Source organism: Taudactylus pleione, unplaced genomic scaffold, assembly GCF_031769625.1.
Source record: "Taudactylus pleione unplaced genomic scaffold, aTauple2 ptg000404l, whole genome shotgun sequence".
In the NCBI taxonomy this organism is placed as follows: domain Eukaryota; kingdom Metazoa; phylum Chordata; class Amphibia; order Anura; family Myobatrachidae; genus Taudactylus; species Taudactylus pleione.
The window spans coordinates 537778-562273 of NW_028284806.1; the positions used below are offsets into that span (position 1 = coordinate 537778).

The 24496-nt window shown below is 39.7% G+C and overlaps 1 protein-coding gene across 4 annotated transcripts; it reads left to right on the forward strand.

Moving 5' to 3' along the window:
- Positions 1-466: 466 nt before the first annotated feature.
- On the forward strand, positions 467-24494 carry LOC148506441 (uncharacterized). Of its 4 annotated transcripts, none has more exons than XM_088446765.1 (10): positions 467-502; positions 1373-1422; positions 6273-6771; positions 6867-6920; positions 11502-11567; positions 11975-12034; positions 12288-12326; positions 12974-13120; positions 21599-21679; positions 22880-24494. In XM_088446765.1, the coding sequence occupies exons 3-10, from the start codon at positions 6276-6278 to the stop codon at positions 23554-23556; spliced, it is 1620 nt and encodes a 539-aa protein (XP_088302891.1). In that variant the 5' UTR covers positions 467-502; positions 1373-1422; positions 6273-6275; the 3' UTR covers positions 23557-24494. The 4 variants fall into 4 exon arrangements, with proteins under 4 accessions (XP_088302891.1, XP_088302890.1, XP_088302892.1 ...); XM_088446764.1 differs by lacking the exon at positions 467-502 and adding an exon at positions 727-867; XM_088446766.1 differs by lacking the exon at positions 467-502 and adding an exon at positions 727-828.
- Positions 24495-24496: the final 2 nt, after the last annotated feature.

Here is a 24496-nt window from a genome sequence, read left to right on the forward strand (position 1 = left end):
TGCCTCCAGACACAATGTATACAGATATAACCAGAGGGGGAGCAGCAGTTAATATCAAGCCATTTACCATAAGTCACAATTACAGGTCATTAATAATATAATAAATATATATATATATCCCATTATGTTGCAAATAATAAGACACATACACATTTGATTGCTATTATTAGCTGCTGCCAGTACTATCAATGTCTCTTCTCTGCTTCCGGCTCATACGTCACTTCCCGTCTGTGCGTTCCAAAAGACTTCTTCCCATGCTTGCGCTGGCTTGTTAGAGGTTGAACGGAAGCAGAGGCCACGCCCCCTGATTGTGTCCCCGCCCCCTCAGCTCTGCGCTCTCCCCGTCCACTTTTCACCCAATAACGAATGAGTGACGTCACTCACTGCTAGAGCGACAACTGCCAGCGAGCGGAGAAAACTCCGGGGCCGCCATTTTCTCGTGGTTTCACCCGCTTCCCCCAGAAACCGGGAGGCGAGGATGGAACGACTTATATTGCACCGGGTACATGAAGCAGCGGCCGTAGCATGTACGCCGGCTGCATCGCCCGGTGGCGATCTGATCGCCACCGGGCGATGAACGCTTTGGGGTCACACATGGCTCGGCGGCCATTTTGTCTTGGATTATCGCGGCGATAATCAATGAGGTATCGCCGCAATTTAACATGTTTGTACTGATCCGGTGCAAAGGTCGCGCATGCGCGGTCAGCCTCTGTGGGCACCCCCTCCCCCCCCGACTGCCCTGGCCTGCGCTCAGGGTCCGGTCACCGGTGTGGTGGGGTCTCAGGGGGTCTGGGGACAGCCTCCTTCATTGTGGTGGGGTGAGAGAGGGTCTGTGCTACCTACAGCCTAATGAGTGACTTTACTGAGGTGGGGGGTCTGCTACAGCCCCTGTACAATATATGAAGGGGTATATCTATAATTAAACACCCCATTTCAGAGGCAAAGTTTTGCTATTTTTCATTAACACTGATTACTTCATAATTATTCTGTTATCACTATGGATATATAGCGTGGAAAATTTTTGGATTAAAAAAAGTAATAATAATCTGTATTTAAGCTCTCCATTAACACTCTCCTGCTGACCCCTCGTGTAAATTATATATACCGTTATTTATTTTCGCCATCAAAGTGCCATATTACCATAGCGGGAATGGACAGCATTGTGTTTTTTTTTATGTTTTTTTTTTTTTTTTTCAATTGCAGCGCAACTTGTCTATAAATAATTCCAAATAGTCTTCGCAAATCCATTCATTTTCCCCGTGGTTGGATTGCTATATGTTTATTTATTTTTTTAATTTTTTTTTTTTATGAATTTAGCATATATATATTTTTTTATTTTTTTTTTATTTTTAATTTTTATTTCTTTTTATAGGACCATCGTATTCTGTATCCATGTCCAAATGTTAATACATTTCAGAAAAGGTAAGATTTTCTAGTGTAGTAGCTTTGAATTTATTTATTTTTTTGTTATTGTAATTGTATAACAGTTAAAAATATTACATGATCTAAATTTCTAACACATTAAATATTGTTAATAATTTTAGTACGCCTAATTGTGATATAGGTTTTATATACATAAGTTATTGCTATATTAACATGCATTTTTATTTTGAATGGATGACTTAGTTTGTACAATGGAATATATATATATATATATATATATATATATATTTATATTACAGGTTGAGCCTCCCATATCCAAATATTCCGAAATACGGAATATTTTTAGTATGACTGAGAGAGTGATATTTTTGATGGTTCAGTGTACACAAACTTTGTTTAAGGCACAAAATTATTAAAAATAAAGTATAAAATGACTTATAGGCTGTGTGTATAAGGTGTATATGAAACATAAATGAATTTCATGTATGTACACAAACATTGTTTGAGCCACAAATTTATTGAAAGTATTGTATAAAATTACCTTCAGGCTGTGTGTATAAGGTGTATATAAATCATAAATGCCTTCTGTGTTTAGATTTGGGCCCTGTTGCTAAGACATAGCAATATGGTATGCAAATATTCCAAAATACGGAATATTTCCGATATCCAAAATAGCCTTGGTCCCAAGCACTGTGGATATGGGAGACTCAACCTGTATATATGTATGTATGTGTCTCGAACTGTGCATTGCAAAATTAATTATTTTGATATAGTCAAGCTGTAGGGGTTTAATTTTGTTGAACAATGCCGGAAAACCCTGTTTTTGAAAAATAAGATTCACCTGACTATAATTTTTTAATCAATAATGAATTTATTTTTTTTTTGCATGATGTATCGCTACAAATACTGTAGCTGTAGTGATACATCACATATAAAATTTTGCCCTTAAATAGGTGATTAGGTGCAGGGTGCTAGAATTAACACTACAAATGTCTGTGCTTATGTATGTAATATATTTATTTTATATATTTCTCTCTAATATTTATTTAAAATTATCTAGTTTTTTTTTTTTTTTTTTACGTCAAAATCTTGTACTTGAAAAGGGGGTATTTTAATTCTGCACTGAAGTAGAAAATACCATGTAAATATGTTACTCATATATAAGGAAGGAGAAAATGAATGCATTTACCCAGACAAGTTTTGGGCATAAATTTAGTAAAGATAGATTTGTTCAATTTTAACCAGTTTAAAATCGACAACGTGTTTCTGGGGCTAAATCACACATTTGCTAACACTAAAAAAATATAAAAAAATAGACAATTGTCTGTTAGTAAATGTGTGATTTAGCCCCAGAAACACAACATCGATTTAGATCAATTTGAAATCGATCTAAATCGACCTTTAGCAAATTGCAGTCAAAAAAAAAATAACATTAGTATTTAAAAAAAAAATAAAAAAAAATAAATGCTAATTTTGTATATATTCTTCTCTCTTTTGGTGTTTGTGAAGGACATTTGTGTCCAATAAGTATTGCAAGAGGTATTTCTCTCTCCCTCCCTCCTATTTGCATAGATTTAAGTCTCTACTTCTTTATATTTTACTTTATATCCAATAAAAGTTAAATCACTTTTTTTATATTAACTATAATAAAAAGCACTTGTTTAACAAAGTTTTTCTCCTCTCCGAATTTGAACTACGTCCATATACTGTATTGCTGTACTTCTTCATATACATTTTGGTAATTGAAATTTAAAAAACGTATCTTATCCACACAGAAAGATGGCGGACAGTTCACTATAAAACCAGCACATTCACATATCCTTACACTTGATCTTTCTGTTTCACTCTCGCATAGGAAGATTACATGTCCGTGGCTTGATGACTACAGCCTGTGGCTTGGTACAGGTTGAGTCTCCCATATCCAAAATGCTTGGGACCAGGGGTATTTTGGATATCGGAATATTCCGTATTTTGGAATATTTGCACATTATAATAAAATATCTTAGGAATAGGACCCCAATATACACATAGAATGCATTTATCGGTTATATACACCTTATACACACAGCCAGCAGGTAATTTTATACATTATTTTCAATAATTTGTGCTTTAGATAAAGTTTGTGTACATTGAACCATCAAAAATCAAAGGTTTAATTTTCTCAGTCATGCCAAAATAATTCCATATTTCGGAATATTTGGATATGGGAGACTCAACCTGTACCACCTAGAAGTGGAGACATAAGTTCCATCACACTAGCACACCTCATTCTTTTACCTCTGGAAATAGGGATGGCCATCAAAACCATTGATGACAATCACTACTGTGATCTGGTGAATGTGGGGGGCCAATCAGGGAAGGGGGCCGGGTTAAGTGGAAAGTTGGGGGTGGGTCTAAGCATTGTGTGCCCCCCCCCCCAATATTTTATACCACATCTTTGCCCTCGATAGCAGAAAAACATCGGATCTCAGTCATCTGTGGCAAACCATCAATGGTCGGTGACCAGCATCACCTAGAAACTGAAGATGCAACACACCTCTCTTCACTACTCCAGATACATTACATGGGGTTTAAGGGGATATTTATCAAACCTTTTAAAGAGGGACAAGTGGTGGTGTTGCCCCTAGCAACTATTCATCTTGTACACGCTAAAAAATGATAGCTAGAAGCTGATTGGTTGAGATGGGCAAATGGCTCCACTGTCCTCTTTTGAAGCTTTGATAAAACTCCCCCTTATTGTGCTTTTGGTGCAAGTTTGTATCTCTTTTAATGATTAGGTTGTGTTTACGTGTTTTATGTGATTTGATTGTATGTTTTGTGTGTACTAGCTGATAATGTTGTAATCCGCCTGGATCATGTTGTTGATACATAATGAATTAGACTAACATAAGCATTATCAATGATTTGTGTTTCTTAATGGAGTCTATACCTTGTGTTCGTTATGGATTATAGCCTGTTTGTGTGCTGATTATGGGAGGTGTATTGCACAAAGGTATAGCATGTGCGTTCTGTGATCTGGTGCATAATATGTATGGATTGTATACATTTATACGGTATGTGGTCGATATCCTGACAAAGGGGATTCCAGAGTTCAAAATGAAGGCGCCGGAATCCTGATACCTGTCAGAATCCCGGTGTCGGCATTCCGACTGCCGGAATCTCGAAGGTAAGTAGCGGGGTTCGGCACTAGGGGGAGGGTTAGGCACTAAGGGGGGATGGTTAGGTTTAGGGTGCGGGGAGGTTAGGTTTAGGCACTAGAGGGGGAGGTTAGGTTCAGGCATCGGAGAGGGAGGGATCGGGTTAAGGTAGGAGTCTTGTAGCTTATTGTCTACAACGGTTAAACTATGGCTGTGATTAGCTTAATGTATACATCTGGAACAAGTTATATATTGAGTGCACTTCCTATAGACCATTGTAATTGTATATATTGTATACATAGGATGCGCAGTGTGCAATGGTTATTAGTAATTATTGTACTATACAGATATGATGTGTAGTTGGGATATGAGTTATAATTGTTAGACTATAGGATCGATGATGTCTGGGGCTCACATACAGCCCACATATCTGTAGACATAGGTAAGCCACCTCCTCTATACTTATTTGCTGGGGCACATCGGTACACGGAACAATAGGCAGAAATGTGAACAAAGAGCCCACGTTCTGGGTTACACACACATTTTACAGCAAGGTTAGACACACACCACAATACCGTAGGCCTAGTATGAGAAATGGCTCTCGCACAAAGAAGAAACCATATATATTATCATACGCATTCTTACTCCAGTGTAATGTTCATTCTAGCACCCCGCACCTGTCACTACCCATTCAGTTCCTCTTTCCTGCCTGGGGTGTCGCTCTCTGCTCCTTCCAGCACATTCAGCTGGTGCAACGAACTTCTGAGATACAGACCACAGTGTGCTAGAAGCACCAGAGCAGAGAGCGACACCCCAGGCTGGAAAGAGGAACTGCACGGGTTTTGACAGGTGCAGGGTGCTAGAATAAAGACTACTCTAGTGTAAACTACCGGACAAAAGTTTTAGAATTTTGCAATTTTTCCAGAACTTACAGCTGTTCTGCAACAATGGTAATAAATTAACCCTTGAAAGTTGATGCAAACAATTCCTACTGGTGTCCCCAACTTCTGCTGATTACTTGAAAGCAGTGTTGTAACAAACATTATTATTACACCCTCCAAAGCATTATATTGCACGGCAAGTAGTATATTGCTACCATAATGATGAGAAAAAGGCAATTAACAACAAACCATGATAACATTTGAAACTGTAGGTCTTTCCTTTAGATACTGTACATTTTGATTTATGCTTCATCATTGGAGGCTGTTCTTTTGCTCTTTTATTGTATGAAACTGAGTCATTGTAATTGTTGGTACTGAGTAATTAGTACCTTGGGAGTATTTGGGACATCTCTGTATAGTAGCACATTTGAAGTGTAACCTTTGTCACCACTATTTTTTTTTTTAATGGTTTACATTACCACATTTTATTATCACTTCCTCTTTCATCATTGCATGATAGCACATATTTATATTTTATCGGTATCACACTATGTATAATTTTTTTTTTTTTTTTAAATATGAGCAACGTATTTATGTTACACACTTTGGAACAAGGGCTAAACCCTGATATAAAGCTATCTATGTCACAACATTTAACCTCTGAAGGCGCTGATTCTTAACCATCCTTTGGTGTATAATTATTTATATATATATATAATTTTTTATTTTTTTTATTTTAGTTTTTTATTTAAATATGTATATAATATAAAATTTCTATCTCAAGGTCTACTTGTACTAGCGTATAATTGTATTTTTCTTATTTTCCCTTTAAAAAAAAAAAAATTAACATTTTTTCTTTCTTTTAATGTAGAAAATGTATTCCTACAGTAGCAGCGGGGAGGAGGGCACCTTGTCCACACTGGAACTTTATCCTCCTAAGAAAGGTGGGATATCTGGAGGCAAAACCGGCGTGAAGACTTCCAATGATAAACGGAAGAGGTCAAAGCGCTTCAACACTGCTGAAAATGCAGCTCTAGTTGACGGTGTGATACAACACTATAACCAGCTGTTTGGTAGATGTACCGTCAGCACCCGGGGCAAGGAGGCTATCTGGCAGAAGATAGCGAATTCTGTAAATGCAATTGGTGTCTGTCGACGACGAGGTGAAGTGTGCAAGAAAAGATTTAATGATTGCAAAGGCACGGTGAAGAAGAAACTGTCCCTTATCCAACATCCAGGCAAGGGAACCCCAGTGCACATTGAGCTATTGGAATGGGAGAAGAAACTACGGGATCATTTTTCTCCTGAGGCTGTAACCGGAGTTTCTTCAGGCCTTGACACAGGCGCTGAGTCAACGTTGCGTAGATTTGGTAGGATCTTGCTATATCCATCATTTTATAGCCTTCACCGTTTCCTGTTTTTACAAAAAGAGTATATTATGGGTTTTTTTGGTTTTTTTTAACAGGTGCTGAAGATATCAATGAATCAAGACACGAATTTCAACTTTTCATGCCATCACGTATGTATTTAATTTTAAATCCACCTAATATTATCTATTAACAATTAAAAAATATTTTTCATCAAATTATCATTTGTTACAACTGGATTGAATTTTATAACCAGTACATATATGCATTTATTAGCATTATCCTTGGATAAACAAGCCGTACATAAAGCAAATGAATCAAAGCTCCCACAAGGTTCTGCCACACCAGGTATATTTTTATTAAAGTTCCTTAATAATAATATACCCATAATATTTATTAATTTACTCCTTTGAAGCATCGATTTAGAATCGTTATAGTTTAAAAAAAATATATAAGATTTTACCTGCCCAAATAGTTTTACATTTGATAATCTAAAACAAATCAGGAAATTATTTAAAATTCATAAATATTGTTAAATAGTCATAATTTTATTAGCTACTAGTTTATAAGTATCCTTTTAATCAGGGATCAGTGTTTAATCGGTGTGACCTATGTATAGTGATCAGTTTGTCTCAGGTGTGTGAGATTGGTGTTATCTCTGTATGGGGATCAGTGTGTCATAACAGTGTGACCTGAATATAGTGATCAGTGTGTATCAGGTGTGTGATCAGTGTATCTCAGGTGTGTTATATCAGTGTGACCTACTGTATGTATAGTGATCAGTGTGTGATATCTGTGTGCCCTATGTATAGTGATCAGTGTATCTCAGGTGTGTGATATCAGTGTGACCTGTGTATAGTGATCACTGTGTATTAGGTATGTGTGATATCAGTGTGACCTTTGTATAGTGATCAGTGGGTGTTAGGTGTGTGATACCAGTGTGGTCTGTATAGGGTTCAATGTGTATCGGGTGTGATATCAGTGTGACCTGTGTATAGTGATCACTGTGTATTAGGTATGTGTGATATCAGTGTGACCTTTGTATAGTGATCAGTGGGTGTTAGGTGTGTGATACCAGTGTGGTCTGTATAGGGTTCAATGTGTATCGGGTGTGATATCAGTGTGACCTGTGTATAGTGATCAGTGTGTACTAGGTATGTGTGATATCAGTGTGGTCTGTATAGGGTTCAATGTGTATCGGGTGTGATATCAGTGTGACCTGTGTATAGTGATCAGTGTGTACTAGGTATGTGTGATATCAGTGTGACCTATGTGTAGTGATCAGTGTGTATCAGGTGTGTGATATCAGTGTGACCTACAGTATGTATAGTGATCAATGTGACCTATGTATAGTGATCAGTGTGTATCAGGTGTGTGATATCAGTGTGACCTGTGTATAGTGATCAGTGTGTATCAGGTGTGTGATATCGGTGTGATCTGTGTATAGTAATCAGTGTGTATCAGGTGTGTAATATCAGTGTGACCTGTGTATAGTGTTCAGTGTGTATCAGGTGTGTGATCTGTGTATAGTGATCAGTGTGTATCAGGTGTGTGATATATAATAGTGTTCCTGTTAGAGTGCGGGCATGGCAGGACGCTGGGGGTGCTGGCAGGGAGTCTCTTTGAGGAGACCAGTTTACAGGCACTGACAATGGTCTGAATGACCTTCACAGATAGCCCATTATCCCGCAGAATCATAACTGTGCCATAAAAAAAAACTGAGCTAAGTTTGGATGGTAAAACAGCCTGGATTAGTGTCTTGAAGGCAACCTCCAAGGCAGCTCCACTAACATGCTTAGAATGTTGGTGTACCGTTTCCTCTTTACCAGTTTGACTTGCTAGGACATCTTCTCTCCTTACCTTCTTGAGAACCCGAGGCACCATGGGGATCAGAGGGCAGAGATACACTAGTTCAGTGTTGTCAAACATGTGGCCCTCCAGCTGCTGTGGAACTACATAACCCAGCATGCCCTGCTACAGTTTTAGCATGCCCTAATAGCAAAACCGTGGCAGTGCATGCTGGGATGTGTAGTTCCTCTGCATCTGGAGGGCCGCATGCTTGAGACCCCTGCACTAGTTGGTACTTCCATGGATCTGTCATGGCATCCACTAGGAATGCCTTTGGATCCTTGTTTCTCGGCCAGCTTCATGTAAACTTCTGGTTCATTCGGGCGGCCATCATGGCACTCTTCAGCTAAGCGCTCCTTTCCACAATCAGGTTGAAAAGACCAGTCCCTGGGATGAATGTCATTCTGGCTCAGAAAGCCAGCTTCCCAGCCGTCTACCCCTGGGATGAATACCATCAATGTTGCCAGGACGTAGGTTTCCATCCAGTGAAATATATTGGCTGTTTTCAAGTTTACCAAATGGCTCTGGGTTCCTGCTTGGTGGTTTAAATATGTCATGACCATAGCATGGTCCAGCTGGTTATCAAGGGTTCTGTCCCAACGGGGGGACTGAACTTGTAGCTGAGTGCTTAGCACTGCTCAGAATTTGAGAATATTTATCTGTAGTTTTGCCTCATGCAGGTACAAAACACCCTGCAGGCAAAGGATCAGATTACCAATCACTGGTACTGTAAATGCCCTTCGAACTATGGCCAACCTGAAGGGCAGATCTTGGAACTGTTTATGGTACATCCCCACTGTGAACCTGAAAAGGCTGTGATGTTTCTTCTAGATTGGGATGTATGGTCGAGCATCATTTATCCATGGGGAAAGGAAGTTTTGTCTTGCTCTATGGCATTGATGACTAAATGTAGAGATGTCATCTTGAATATGTTGATGTGCAGACACAAGTGCAAGGATTTTATTTTTCAAAATAGTCAGGTCAAGTCTTGTCTTTGGACTTAAACAATTTTGGATTAAAACTTCCAGCTCTTCTCCCCTTTTAGGACTACGACTATACTTTGGAAAAAAGTAGGGACTGGATGGATCCATGAAGGACCTTTTCTCATCTGTTAGATGGGACATGAAAAGAATTGTTGGGTGGAGACCCTAAGAGGTCCAGGGAGTAGCCACCTCTGATCTGTCTGGGTATTGAAGAGTGACGTCATGCTAAAAGTTGAGATCTGGACTTTGGTTTGGCACAGGGCCAAAGGATTAGCCTCTCAAAAAATACATCTCCTTTCCCCAAATATTGAAAGGACTAGCCCTGGTCTTGAGGTTTTGGTACATTGATCCGGAGGAAATAACTCTGTCCAACTTTAGGCTGAAGAAGAGAAAACCATCAAAGGGCAATGCTTCCAAGGCTAGCTTGGATTCCGTATCCACCTTCCAGGACTTGAGCCAGAGAGTGTGTCTGGCTGCTATCACAAATGCTGACAGATTGAGAGCAGCACTTATGACATCTTCTACCAAATACTCCAACACTTTCTTTGCAAGACCCACCAAAGATAACAATTCTGATGTGGGTGATCCAGAATAGAATCCTCTCCAAGTTGCTCTGTCCAGTGTAGCTGCTAAAACGGATGTTAGAGATGTTACTGCAGAGACCAAGGCTGATTAAACAACCTCTTTATATTTTCTATCCTGGACTGTCCTTCAAGAACACCTCATTTGGAATAGGAACAGTGGTGGGTTTAGCAAGACTGTCAATATGAGCATCCACTCAAGGGGGGTTCCCTCGTTTTTTTCCAATCATATTCTGAGAAGGGATATTTGAAACTAAACCTTCTCAGAACCTGCATATCCGGTTTGTGCCAGGCTTCATACAAACTTTCTGTCAATTGTAAAGTGGACAAGAAGATGAGTGTTTCTTTTCTATCTATACCAAGGAAGCACCCTTAATCTCAGGTTCCACCGGACACTGAAAAGTAAGGGTTTGTTATGATGTGAAGACTAACTCCTCAACACACTGTCTGCTGTAGGAGTCGTCCTCTTCTCTTGTAAATTCCTCACAGTTTGGGTCCCTACAAATCTCATATTCCTCCTCTGAGGATGGTTCTGAATTGGGGACCTCTAGGAATTGGATCCACAAATATCCCCAATGCTATATGACAAAGTCTCCAAGAGCCTTCCCAGTGAGCCAGTGAGAAAGACACTCTGGTGAAGTCTTTTTCCAGAGAACAGACCATTGAAGACTCCTTATTACTTCCACACGGTTCAGGGCCTACTAAGGCAAAGGTTCTGGACAATAAGGGACCACAGCTGACATCCCTAGGGAAAAGGAAGAAGGAATGTGGTCTCTTAGCACAGTAGGAGGCAAAGGCCACCTTGTCAGTTTCACATTGGAGTGCACCAACGCCTTGAGCCATACTAACTCCACCACCTTGGACACAACCCCCTAGACCATTAGTGTTCAGTGTCACATCTGGTTTGAAAATCCTTGAGGTATTTTGTACCATGTAAAAGCATGAACAACCTTGGATCTTGAAGTAGTCCATTTCTCTGACACAATCAGGACGGAAAACACAATGTATGATTACATGAATATTTGTTATAAGTTTATGTTCCTCTATGGTTCAGCTTGACCTAAATGAACTTAAAATGTATGTATGTTCATTATATAATACATTCAAGCACTCTATCCCATGATGATTTCTTGTTCTTGATGACATGGCATAATTTTTCATACTGTTATCTCAATGAAATTAATGTAAATCTTTAGGTTTCGGGTTTCAAGATCTAATGTCCTTTTCTGTTTTTAATCATCTTTTTAAAAAAAAATTTAATTGACCCATTTAAATTTTTTTATAAAACTTTTTATTTTATACATGTATCTTTACATTACAGTTGTAACAGATGTTATCCAGTCCAAAGAAATGTATGTTGAAGATCTACCAAAAATCTCAAAATCTGGTAAATTCTCAATTATTATTTTTTTTTTTATAGCAATTTTCTTGTATATTTTTTTTCTAATTAAAAATGTGGTGTTTGTAGATTTTTATTCTTCTGTTAGGGTACGTTATGCTCCCTTCATGTATAATATTTGACATAACATTCTAAAGGGAAAAAATTCCTTTATTTTTATTGGAAATATTTCCAATAAGTATACACCGCTAATATTCAGTCTGTTACAAATAATATTTATTTATATACGTTTATTTATTGAAGTCACCTTCAGTTATGCATTGTGTTGTTTTTGTGGGGCCAAAATCATAAACCTAGAGCATCAAACAGCATTTAAATAAATGATCACCACTAAATAAGACTTTATACTATATGTATGTGCTATATAGACTTATTTCATCTTTTTTTTTTTCTAGTGCAATTTTTAGAACCTGCACAAGAGAACAAACAACAGTCTCAGCAGACAGTGTCATTAGGTAATTTCTTTATATTTCCATTTTAAAATGTCTTAAATTAAAGCATTGCTCTCAAACAACCCAAAGTGGCACTTTGAACCTTACACGGGGCAGACGTTAAAAGGTTTGTTGGGTTGTGAGAGCCTTTACTATTACGTTTTTTTGTTAAAAATGTTTGACCAATGGAGTTACCTTCATATATATTCAATTTAAAAACGATATTATCTTATGTGTTAGTTTGTTTCATTACTTTCTCGATCCTCTTCTTTATTAGGGGGAAAACGAAAAAGAAAAGAGAAGCATCTTTTATCTGGTGGGTACCGACATTCATTTAATAGTTCAATCTCACACAATTTTATAACTGTGGTCATTAAAGTTTTATTTATATTTTGTAGTTCAAAATGAATTGTAATCAAATAGAAAATAGGTACAGGTTGAGTCTCCCATATCCAAATATTCCGAAATACGGAATATTTTCAGCATGACTGAGATAATGAAACCTTTGCTTTTTGATGGTTCAGTGTACACAAACTTTGTTTAAGGTACAATATTTATTACAAATAAAGTATAAAATTACCTATAGGCTGTGTGTATAAGGTGTATATGAAACGTAAGAGAATTTCATGTATGTACACAAACTTTGTTTGAACCACAAAATTATTGAAAATATTGTATGAAATTACTTTCAGGCTGTGTGTATAAGGTGTATATAACATATAAATGCATTCTGTGTTTAGATTTGGGGCCTATTCTAAAGACCTTTCAATATGGTATGCAATTATTCCAAAATACGGAATATTCCGATATCCAGAATACCTCTGGTCCCAAGCATTTTGGATATGGGAGACTCAACCTGTATATCCATATAACTGGCTGCTATTTTTGGAAATTATTCTAATATGCCAATTCAACAAGTTTATCATTTTGATTTTATTCAATTGTCAATTTTCCATTTGAAAGGGACCTTAGCGGCTATGCAAGAATGCAAAGTTCTGAACTCCACAGGGCATGCATACCATGCAGATGGATCCATTAGGCACTGTCACAAGCAACCGCGCTCTGAAACGCAGGCCGAGGACAAAATACAACCAGTGTTCCAAGTCAAAGGTAGCGGCTTTCATTTACATATTAACTTTAAATGGTAATAACTGAATAATTACATCTAAGTTCCATCCATCACTCTTTATTTACAGTATGTTTATATGTCTATATATTATATTTAGAGAATTATTGTATATAGTGGTAAATAACTACCACTGTGTATGTGTATATATATTATATATATATGTATATATATCAGCAAATATAATTAATGTGTTTTTATTGCTTGTTTTTTTTTTGTTTACATTTAGATCTTATTTTAATCCATTAAGAATCAGCATGTATTAATAAGTGAATGTTCTATCAATAGCTATATACTTTATTTTCTTCTTCAGGGTCCATAGGGCTCCACAGGGGAGACAGTGGGGTGTAGGTGGGACCTGGAAGACCGCACACCAACAGCAAAGCTTTTCAATCCCTGGATGCTCCGGTCTTTCCACCTATACCCCACCCACAGCCTGAGGTCAACCCAGTTTCGTTGGTGTCCGGCAGGAGCTGGGTCACCAGTTTTAACAGTGGGGCAGCTTTACGCAGCCCAAGCTTATTTTTATGATTTTATTTTTTTTATTTCTAGTATTTTTTACTACTAAGCAGCAGCACGAGACAGTCCCTTGTACGTCTGCACTGCTGCTTCATCACCCCTCCGTGGCGCCGTGACACCAGCCCTCTGGGGGGTCTAGCTAGCAGGCTCCCCGGACCCCAGACTGCGGCCCGAAATCCAGGGGACAGGTAAGGCGGATCTCCGCTTGCAGGAACCCGCGTCTATGCGCAGTCTTATCTCCGGTCTCAGGAGACAGACTGGAGGTGCTGATGTGGACACTGGTTTGCCCACGACTTCACTAGACCACCGGGGCATATATAATACTGGAGCAGAGGTATATTTTACAGGCCAGGGACCTGGTGGTTAACGTCAGCAAGGGGAAAAGGCGCTCTCCCTGCAGCCCCTCCCCCAGCACAGGGCGCCATTCCACAGCAATCTTGTTGTGCCCTGAGCTACTTCTCTCTCACCCTCCGCCCCTCAGACGCGCGGCAGCCATTTTTGGCAAGCAGATCTCCGGGAACGCTGGGTCCAGTCTCCCTGTATACCTCTCCCAAGGGCCAGGTTATACAGCGCTATACCCTACCAGCCACTGCGGTCTGTGTAGTTGATTTTTGTTTTTCTCATTTGTATGTGAGTTGTGGTTGCGCTGATCTTTACTTTCTATACTGTCATACTTATACCTTTCCCTTTATTCTACTATAACCCTGGTATACTAAGGTACAAGGGGGTTCATTGTCCCTCACATCCCCTATAGATTTCGGAGGGCTATCGCATACTATATAATGCGGTTGCACACTTCACTGTGCCATATTTCACATACATCTGGGTTGCTCACTGCACTGTATCAGATTGTATAATTTATAGGAAAGAATAATAAGCAGCTTGATGCTGCTGCTTCTACTCTGGTGTCTTGTTAGTCCTTCTCAGCAGGTTTAGCTCCAGATGACCTCATTCAGGATGGTCCTTGTACAAATTGCTATACCGCTCCGGGCCCGTCAGCCCCAGTGTCTCCTCCTCAGGACCCACCCAGGGCTACCTTTTCACAGGTGCTGGCAAAAGTTGCGGACCACCTAGCGGTCCCTGTGGTAGCTCCCCCTATGGGATGGCCACAGCGCAGGTGCTCCCTGCAAATCATTTGCCTCCCCCATGGGTAGATTTACTTTCCACATCAGTACAGAGTTTGGCCAATATCTCTACAGTTTTTCAGCAAATGCTGCAAAAGGAGAAGCCTTTCCCTAGTAAACCTAGTGTGCTGTGTTATCTTCCCGGTACACCCAGCTATCAGAGTCGGACATATCATCTGGGGAGGCAGAAGACGCAGACCTCTCTCACTCTGACTTCTTATCAGGAGACAAAGAGCCACCCTCTAAACGAAATATGGTGAGAGCTGTAAAGTCTATTCTACAAATAGAAGAGGATGAACCCGCTCCTAAGACAAAACAGCCACTGTTTAAATGACAAAAGGTAGTTTTACCAGCGTTTCCTCACTCTGACCAGCTATCTGATCACATGAGCGAGGCATGGAATATGCCCAGTAAAAAAATTCAGGTATCAAAACATTTAAGTTCCTTTTACCCCCCTCCCCGCTGCTGATTGCACTAAATGGGAAGTTCCCCCTGCAGTGGATTCTCATGTAACTCGTCTGGTCAAGAATGCTACCTTACCTATCCATAATGCAACCTCCTTATAGGAGACTACAGATCGAAGGATAGATGCTTGTCATAACTCTATATACTCTCTTACAGGAGCTATTAATCTTCCTGCTAGGTCTACGGCTTGGGTGGCAAAAGCCGTTGAGAGTTGGGCAGAGGCCCTAGAAGAGACATTTCCCCCTGATGCTTTGAAGGAACAGCTGTCCTACATATCTCACATTAGAGATGCAGCCTTATATTTAGTTGAAGCAGCTATGGATACACTGTCCTAGCCTCCAAGGCACCTGCCACTTCTGTAGTGGCCAGCCGTATTGTTTGGCTCCGCTCATGGGAGGCAGATTTGGACTCTAAAAGGGCTCTGGAGTCTCTGCCTTATTCTGGGGATATCCTGTTTGGACCAGAAGTGAACAAAATTGTGACTACCTTGGTGACGGCGTTCCTGCTCTGCATATACTGCAAAACCTCTGATGTCATCCTTTTAGTCCTTTCATCCTCAAGGAAAAGTTAAAGGTTAGTCCTTTCCCAGGCATCGACTAAGGCCTCCAAGCCTAGGACCAAACAGACCTGGGCTACTAGACGTCCACCTAGGAAATCTGAGGACAAGCCTTCAGCCTGACTGGATGAGCCTCTCCCTGGGGGCTCCCAGGGTGGGAGGCCGAATTCTTCACTTTGTCCAGTTTTGGCATTGGCCCACATCAGACGCCTGGGTAAGAGAAGTGGTCTCCCACAGATATGCCCTATCCTTCTTGAGGCGGCCACCCCAGCAGTTCGTTTGTACAGGACCTTATATCGGACCCAAGCAAGGCCCTGCTGCTCCAAAAAGCCATTCAGTCTTTTCCTGATTTCAGGAGGAATAATTCCGGTCCCCTCCTCACAACGAGGCAAGGGCTATTATTCTACCCTTTTCTTAGTTCAGAAGCCCAAAGCCCAATCTTTGAACAAGTTTATCAGGATGCCCAGGTTTTGTATGGAAACCCTCTGCTCTATCTTCCTAGCTATGGGGCCTAGGGATTTTATGGTGACTCTGGACATTCAAGACACTTACCTACATGTACCTATAGCGCCTTCTCATAAACAATATCTCCGGTTTGCTATACTACAGCAGCATTACCAATTTCAGGCTCTACCGTTTGGCCCCTCAGGTCTTTACCAAGATCATGGCAGTTAGGATGGCCTATCTTTGTTGTCAAGGGATCAGACTACTACCATACTTGGCCGATCTCTTGCTGTTGGCCAGCTCCCCAGAAATTCTTCACCGCCATCTGCAGGTAACCATTTCCTTTCTACAAATTTACGGTTGGCTAATCAACTGGAAAAAGTCTTCCCTGACACCTTCTCAAAGAATGGTACATTTGGGAGCCATCCTGGACTTTCAGAGTCAGAGAATCTTCCTAACAGCAGACAAGATCTCAAACTACGGGACCGAGTTCTCAGACTGCTCCACAGTCCCCGAGTGTCAATTCACTCTGCAATGCAGACCTTGGGATCCATGGTGTCCACCTTCAACATGGTGGAGTTCGCTCAGTTTCACTCCAGGTCCCTACAACACCCGATCCTCTCCAGGTGGAACGGGCTAACCCATCTGCTCAGATCCCAGACAATGGGCCTGCCCCCGGAGGTTCGCTTGGCCCCAGCCTGGTGGCTACAGAGATCCCATTTAGACAAGGGTTGCCCCTTTTGGATCCCGTACTGGGCTCTCCTCACCACAGACGCAAGCCTCCGACAAGTGGTGCACAGTGACCGGTCATCACTCCTTCCAGGGCCGCTGGACCCCAGCCAAGGCAGTTTTACCAATCAACGTCCTGGAACTTCGAGCTGTCTACAGAGCTCTCACTCTGGTTCAGAATATTCTTTATTCTTCAGGGCAGGCCAGTACAAGTACAGTCCGACAACGCCATGGCAGTGGCCTACCTCCCTCGAGGGCAGCCTGACTTGGCACCTTTGCTGAATAGCTATGCAAGGCGGCCACGTGGTCTTCTGTCCACACCTTTCTTAGGTTTTATGCCTTTGATACATTTGCCTTTCAGGATGCTTCCTTCGCGTGTGGGGTTCTCCTCTCAGCTCAGGAGCGTTCCCACCCTTGAACAACTGCTTTTGGACATCTCTATTGTCTCCCCTGTGGAGCTGTATGGACCCTGAAGAAAAAAAGGAGAGTTATGGTAAAACTTACCCTTGTTAACTCTTTCTTCGAAGTTCATAGGGTCCACAGGGTACCCGCCCTGACGCACCTGGCTTCTATGGGTTTCTTCTCTTGGTCACTTGTTTCCTTCTCTGTGTGCGAGTGTAATTTTTGAGTGTACCAGTCTTCCTTCTCTCCTATCCTGCTCCTGCCTTGGGCTTGTTATCAAAACAGAGTTGCCCTCAGGCTGTGGGCGGGGTATAAGGGGAAGGACCGGAGCATCCTGGGATTGAAAAGCTTTGCTGTAGGTGTCCGGTCCTCCAGGTCCCACCTACACCCCATTGTCTCCCCTGTGGACCTTATGGACTTCAAAGAAAGAGAGTTAACAAGGGTAAGTTTTTCCATAACTCTCCTTTTTTAAAATATTTATACCTACTACAACTGAAAGCAGAATATATATTCAGGGCTGTGTTACTGGAGTGGGGAGATATGAATTGAAATAGTAAATATCTAAAGTTTACCCGGTTGAAACCAGGTACATCATCTATATAGATAGTATAGATATCGATAGTGTATGTATATATATATATGTGTGTGTGTGTGTGTGTGTGTGTGTGTGTGTATATATATATATATATATATATATATATATATATATACACACACACACACACACTGGGGCAAAAAAGTATTTGGACAGCCACCGATTGTGCAAGTTGTTGCACTTTAAAAGATGAGAGAGGTCTGTAATTTCCATCATAGGTACACTTTAACTGTGAGAAACGGAATCGGAAAAAAAAATTCCGGAAATCACATTGTATGTTTTTAAACTATTTATTTGTATATTCTTGCGGAAAATAAATATTTGGACAATCAAAAAGTTTAACTCAATACTTTGTAAAGTAACCTCGGTTGGCAATTACAGAGGTCAAATGTTTCCTGTAGTTCTTGACCAGGTTTGCACACACTGCAGCAGGTATTTTGACCCACTCTTCAATGCAGATCTTCTCTAGATGTGTCATGTTTTGGGGCTGTCGCCGGGCAACACGGACTTTCAACTCCTTCCACAGATTTTCTATTGGGTTGAGGTCTGGAGACTCGCTAGGCCAATCCAGTACCTTGAAATGCTTCTTACAGAGCCACTCCTAAGTTGCCCGGGCAGTGTGTTTGGGGTCATTGTCATGCTGGAAGACCCAGCCACGTTGCATCTTCAATGCTCTTACTGAGTTAAGGAGGTTTTTGCCCAAAATGTCACGATACATGGCCCCATTCCAGATCCTGTCCCCTTTGCAGAAAAGTATCCCTAAAGCATGACTTTTCCACCCCCATGCTTCACAGTGGGTATGGTGTTTTTGGGATGCCACTCATTCTTCTCCCTCCAAACACGGCGTTCTATTTTGGTCTCCTCTGACCACATGACATTCTCCCAATCCTCCTCTGGATTATCCAGATGGTCACGGGCAAACTTTAGACGGGCCTGGACATGTGCTGGCTTAAGCAAGGGGACTTTTCGGGCGCTACAGGATTTGAATCCATGACGACGTAGTGTGTTACTAATGGTAACCTTTGTGAGTGACCGTGGTCCCAGCTCTCTTGAGGTCATTGACTAGGGCCCCCCGTGTAGTTCTGGGCTGATACCTTACCGTTCTCAAGATCATTGATACCCCACGAGGTGAGATCTTGCATGGAGCCCCAGGGCGAGAGAGATTGTCAGTGATCTTGTATTTCTTACATTTTTTAATAATTGCGCAAACAGTTGATCTCTTGTCACCAAGCTGCTTGCCTATTGTCGAGTAGCTCATCCCAGCCTTGTGCAGGTCTACAATTTTGTCCCTGGTGTCCTTAGACAGCTCTCTGGTCTTGGTCATGGTGGAGAGGTTACAGTCTGACTGTTTGAGAGTGTGGACAGGTGTCTTTTATACAGTTAACCAGTTCAAACAGGTGCCATTAATACAGGCAACGAGTGGAGGATAGATGAGCTTCCTAAAGAAGAAGTAACAGGTCTGTGAAAGCCAGATTTCTTGCTGGTTGATAGGTGTCCAAAGATTTATTTTCCGCAAGAATATACAAATAAATTGTTTCAAAATCATACAATGTGATTTCTGGAATTTTTTGTTATGATCCTGTCTCTCACAGTTAAATTGTACCTATTATGGAAATTACAGACCTCTCTCATCTTTTAAAGTGCAACAACTTGCACAATCGGTGGCTGTCCAAATACTTTTTTGCCCCACTGTATGTATATATATGTGTGTGTGTGTATATATATATATATATATATATATATATGTATATATATATGGGGTGAGCGGGTTCGGTTGTACACGGTTCCGTTCGGATTTAAAAACCTAATCTTATTGGCTATCAGCTCACAAGTTTTGGATAGCCAATAAGATTCTGTTTTTAAATCCGAACGGAACCGAGCCCGCTCACCCCTAATAAAAAATAAATAAAAAATAAAATATATAAATATATATATGTATGTGTGTGTGTGTGTGTGTGTGTGTGTGTGTGTGTGTGTGTGTGTGTGTGTGTGTGTGTCAGGTGCATAAATATTGGGACATTGACAGAATTTTCATATTTTGGCCTCTATTCACCACCACAATGGCTTTGAAATGAAACAAACAAGATGTGCTTTGAACAGCAGACTTTCAGATTTAATTTGAGGGTAATTACATACAAATCAGGTGAACGGTGTAGGAATTACAACGGTTTCTATATGTGCCTCACACTTTTTAAGGGGCCAAAAGTAATGGGACTATCAACTCAAAATCTATTTCATGGACAGAGTCAACAATCAAGAGAAGACTTCACAAGAGTGAATATAGAGGGTTCACCACAAGATGTAAACCATTGGTGAGCCTCAAAAACAGGAAGACCAGATTAGAGTTTGCCAAACAACATCTAAAAAAGCCATTACAGTTCTGGAACAACATCCTATGGACAGATGAGACAAAGATCAACTTGTACCAGAGTGATGGGAAGAGAAGAGTATGGAGAAGGAAAGGAACTGCTCATGATCCAAAACATACCACCTCATCAGTGAAGCATGGTGGTGGTAGTGTCATGGCGTGGGCATGTATGGCTGCCAATGGAACTGGTTCCCTTGTATTTATTGATGATGTGACTGCTGACAAAAGCAGCAGAATGAATTCTGAAGTGTTTCGGGCAATATTATATGCTCATATTCAGTCAAATGCTTCAGAACTCATTGGACGGCGCTTCACAGTGCAGATGGACAATGACCCGAAGCATACTGCAAAAGCAACCAAAGAGTTTTTTAAGGCTAAAAAGTGGAATGTTATGCAATGGCCAAGTCAATCCCCTGACCTGAATCCAATTGAGCATGCATTTCACTTGATGAAGACAAAACTGAAGGGCAAATGCCCCAAGAACAAGCAGGAACTGAAGACAATTGCAGTAGAGGCCTGGCAGAGCATCACCAGGGATGAAACCCAGCGTCTGGTGATGTCTATGCGTTCCAGACTTCAGGCTGTAATTGCCTGCAAAGGATTTGCAACAAAGTATTAAAAAGTGAAAGTTAGATTTAGGATTGTTTAGTTTGTCCCATTACTTTTGGCCCCTTAAAAAGTGTGAGGCACATATAGAAACCGTTGTAATTCCTACACCGTTCACCTGATTTGGATGTAATTACCCTCAAATTAAATCTGAAAGTCTGCAGGTAAATCACATCTTGTTTGTTTCATTTCAAAGCCATTGTGGTGGGGAATAGAGGCTAAAATATGTGTGTGTATGTATATATATATATATATATATATATATGTGTGTGTGTGTGTTTTAATATCCTGTTCTATCGCTATACAATAGATTGTGCTTATTATTAGTGTTTAGCATATGTGAAATTGACAGCACCTTTAGCTAAAATATGTATTGAATAGCGTATTAAAATATAATACTGTATGTGCTTTACTTTTTGTTTTATAGATTTGGGTACTTCCTTTTTTTTGGCGGCATTATTAAAGTGTTTGGAAATGGCAAATTTTTGCTTTTTTATTGCTGTTCTACTTGGCACCTGTTTTTCCTCACTCATTTCTCTGTGAATTATGTATTTGTCTGCATAAAACCAATGACAGAACTAACGTGTATATTTAGAAAAAGCCAGAAAAGAATAATGTGCATAATTACAGGATTGTATCTCATTTATCTTTCAGGTATTCCAGAAACCGTAGAAACACCAATAGCAAACCATGTAGCACATGATTATTCAGTTTCAGTGGCAACAACTCCTGAAGGTAATAGCCTGTTTTTGTAAAAGAAAAAAGTCTATTATAAAAATATTTAACCTCTTCACTACAGACTTTGAGTGGGGCTCATCATCCGTGTACACATTAAATCTGATAATCAGAACAGTTGAGCTGTGGAGGAGGCCTCAGTATACTGATGATGTTGTGCCGGTGTGCAATGACATCACTGAACACCAAACAATGACCCCCTACACTGCAGAAAAGTAAGGAAGTCCAGAGAATTGGGAGAAGGATGTCCCCCTATCCTGCCTTTGATTAATTCAAGGGCACGTACATTTGGATTAGGAGAGTTTCCTTTTATGGTTTGCCGATCACCCGTGTTCATCTGACAGTATGACTTTCCCCTATTGAAAAATGACTTTCCATAGATGAGAGGAGGGCATTAAATGTGCCTGATCTCGCACATATTGGCACAAACACATGTGGAGTCCCCTCTTACAAACCCTGTGCCCACTTAGTAGCTATTATCTGATGACCGCATGGTCATAGTAACACAGAGGTCCCCTCATTTAATGCAATTTAGTTTTTTTTTGTTTTAAAATGGAATGCTTTATTGGGTTACGACATTATTCCTACATTTTCTTTTAATTTATTTTAAGACAGCGAAAACTAGCAAATAAAATAAAAATGCCTTGTACTTTTCATGTGCAGATTTTATTATTAAAATCTAGGTGTAGAATCAAATTTATTTTTTATTTTTTCTGTTTTTGGAAAAATGGATTAATGCCGAAGCAAGAACCACAAAGTAGATTTTGTGGGGTTTTTTATACAACAAAAAAATACTTATTTTTGCTTTTACATAATTTTTTTGCAATTTTATTAGCTTTTTTTTTTTCCATTCTGGTAAATTTTATTTGTTGTACGAAAAGGTAAAAAAATAATAATTTGAGTGTATATAATGACAATTCAAGGTCTTTTTTTTTTATTTATTTTTTTAACGTTTTTTTATGTACACTACATAAAAATGACTTGATATTGATGTTGGAATGTGACCAATGCAAAAATAAAGGTCAGCACAGGGGTAAGAAGCCTTGACAGCGAACGGATCAAATTGTATGGCTTTTATTTTAATTTTAAAAATGTTTACTAAAGTATGAAAAAAAAAAATGTGGGAAATTAAATCTGTAATGTTTGCTTTGTGTGGTTTTGGTAAATTTGTAATACTTGCAATTTATTTATTAATGGCAGAAAGAGAAGTTCACAGAGACAACGAGGAGGACAATGAGGTATTATCCGAATGTCATTATACATCTGATGAGCTATCTGAACATTCTGAAGATCGCACTATTTTGGAAGAATACACTTCTCGCCCGAGCCAGGTTCTACACCAGGAACAAGAAGACACAATTAGTTTTTTCTCATCTATCCAAGCGAATATGATGCCGCAAGAACCTGAGCAGAGAGAAACCATTACACACGGAGATCCCAATACTGTTCCTACTATGGAACAAGTAGACAATCTTTTCAATTCTACATTACACCAATTTCGCAACCTTATAAAAGAGGAGGTAGGAGGTATCCGAAAGGAATTGAGAGACTTTCGACTATCTGTGGAAGATCTGTCACAAGCTCATGAACAAAATCAGAAAAACATAGCAACTTCTTTTCTGGTTATAGCAGAATCTTTCAAGGAAATGTCCCAAAGTCATAAGAAAATGTTATTGGTCCAAAAGGAAATGTTAAGTGTCTTCCATTGCACAGAGCAACCGCAGATGTCAGAACCACCAACAGAAAACGAAGAGAACGAAGTTTCAAGTGTGGCTGCAGGTTCGACGTCCACACTAGATAGCCCAACAATGACCCCAGAAAGGTCATCTAGAACGAAACGGAGCATCAAGCTGCCGCAACGCTTCATGGAAGATTGAAGCGAGACAACAGAAGCTGATGCCTAAAATGTTAATATTTCAATTAAAGATTTTTATTAGGTATCTCTAAGTTAATGATAATGTATTATTTACATTTCTTTTAAATTATAAAAAAAAAATATACAAAAAATCTATTCTATGTGGTCAAAACCAAAGCATGAGCTCAAAATTATCAGATGCAAAGATAAATATACGAAGGAGACTTTTATATGGATCTTTTATATGTAAAGTCCTCTTTACATATAATGTTCAAAATCATCTATACGGTCTTCTCGGCTTTTCTTTTGTAGAACTATATAGGCTTTTAAAAGCCAAAACATCTCATGAAAAGTTAGTTGACAGACACTGTGAATCCCAATGATCCTGATGTTGACCTTATTAAATATAAGTTTTAGGAATGCTTGAGTGAAGGAGAACAGACCTCTGCTATGATTAATACCTGCAATATATTAGGGGAGGAACAATCTGTGACCTTCACCCTAGTGGAGATTCTTCATATCTATGGCAACTGTCTCTGACACATCATTAAAAACAAAACACAGGAACAAGCCATCTTGTGATCGATTAGCTATAGTAAGAAGGACAAAGCAAAATTAGAAAAACACGGCATGAAAATACTAGTAGAGCAGCATCTCTCCTGAGCAAGATTCCTGAAAATCTCGAAAGGATTGCAAAAAAAAAAGGGGAAAAATCTGGAATTGATATGCGAAATAAAAAAATAGGGGCTGATGTTTCTTTGAGAATGACATGAAAACAGGTTCATAGAAGCATTAATTCTACATAATCTTCCAATTATTCCTTACCGGGATCTACTGAAATCCTAAAAATACCCGACCATTCATTCGAGTTTATAGATACTTTATAATTGTAATAAATAGTTTCAATTGTGTTGTATCATTTTGCAATGATAACATTTGACGTTTATATTTAATTATAGTGT

Bases quoted from the DNA above. Each gene is read 5' to 3' on its own strand.
- LOC148506441 (XM_088446765.1), top strand. From the start codon at position 6,276: ATGTATTCCTACAGTAGCAGCGGGGAGGAGGGCACCTTGTCCACACTG. The intron at 12,035-12,287 runs GTAATTTCTTTA...CTTCTTTATTAG, and splicing joins TCAGCAGACAGTGTCATTAG to GGGGAAAACGAAAAAGAAAA. The intron at 21,680-22,879 runs GTAATAGCCTGT...TATTAATGGCAG, and splicing joins AGTGGCAACAACTCCTGAAG to AAAGAGAAGTTCACAGAGAC.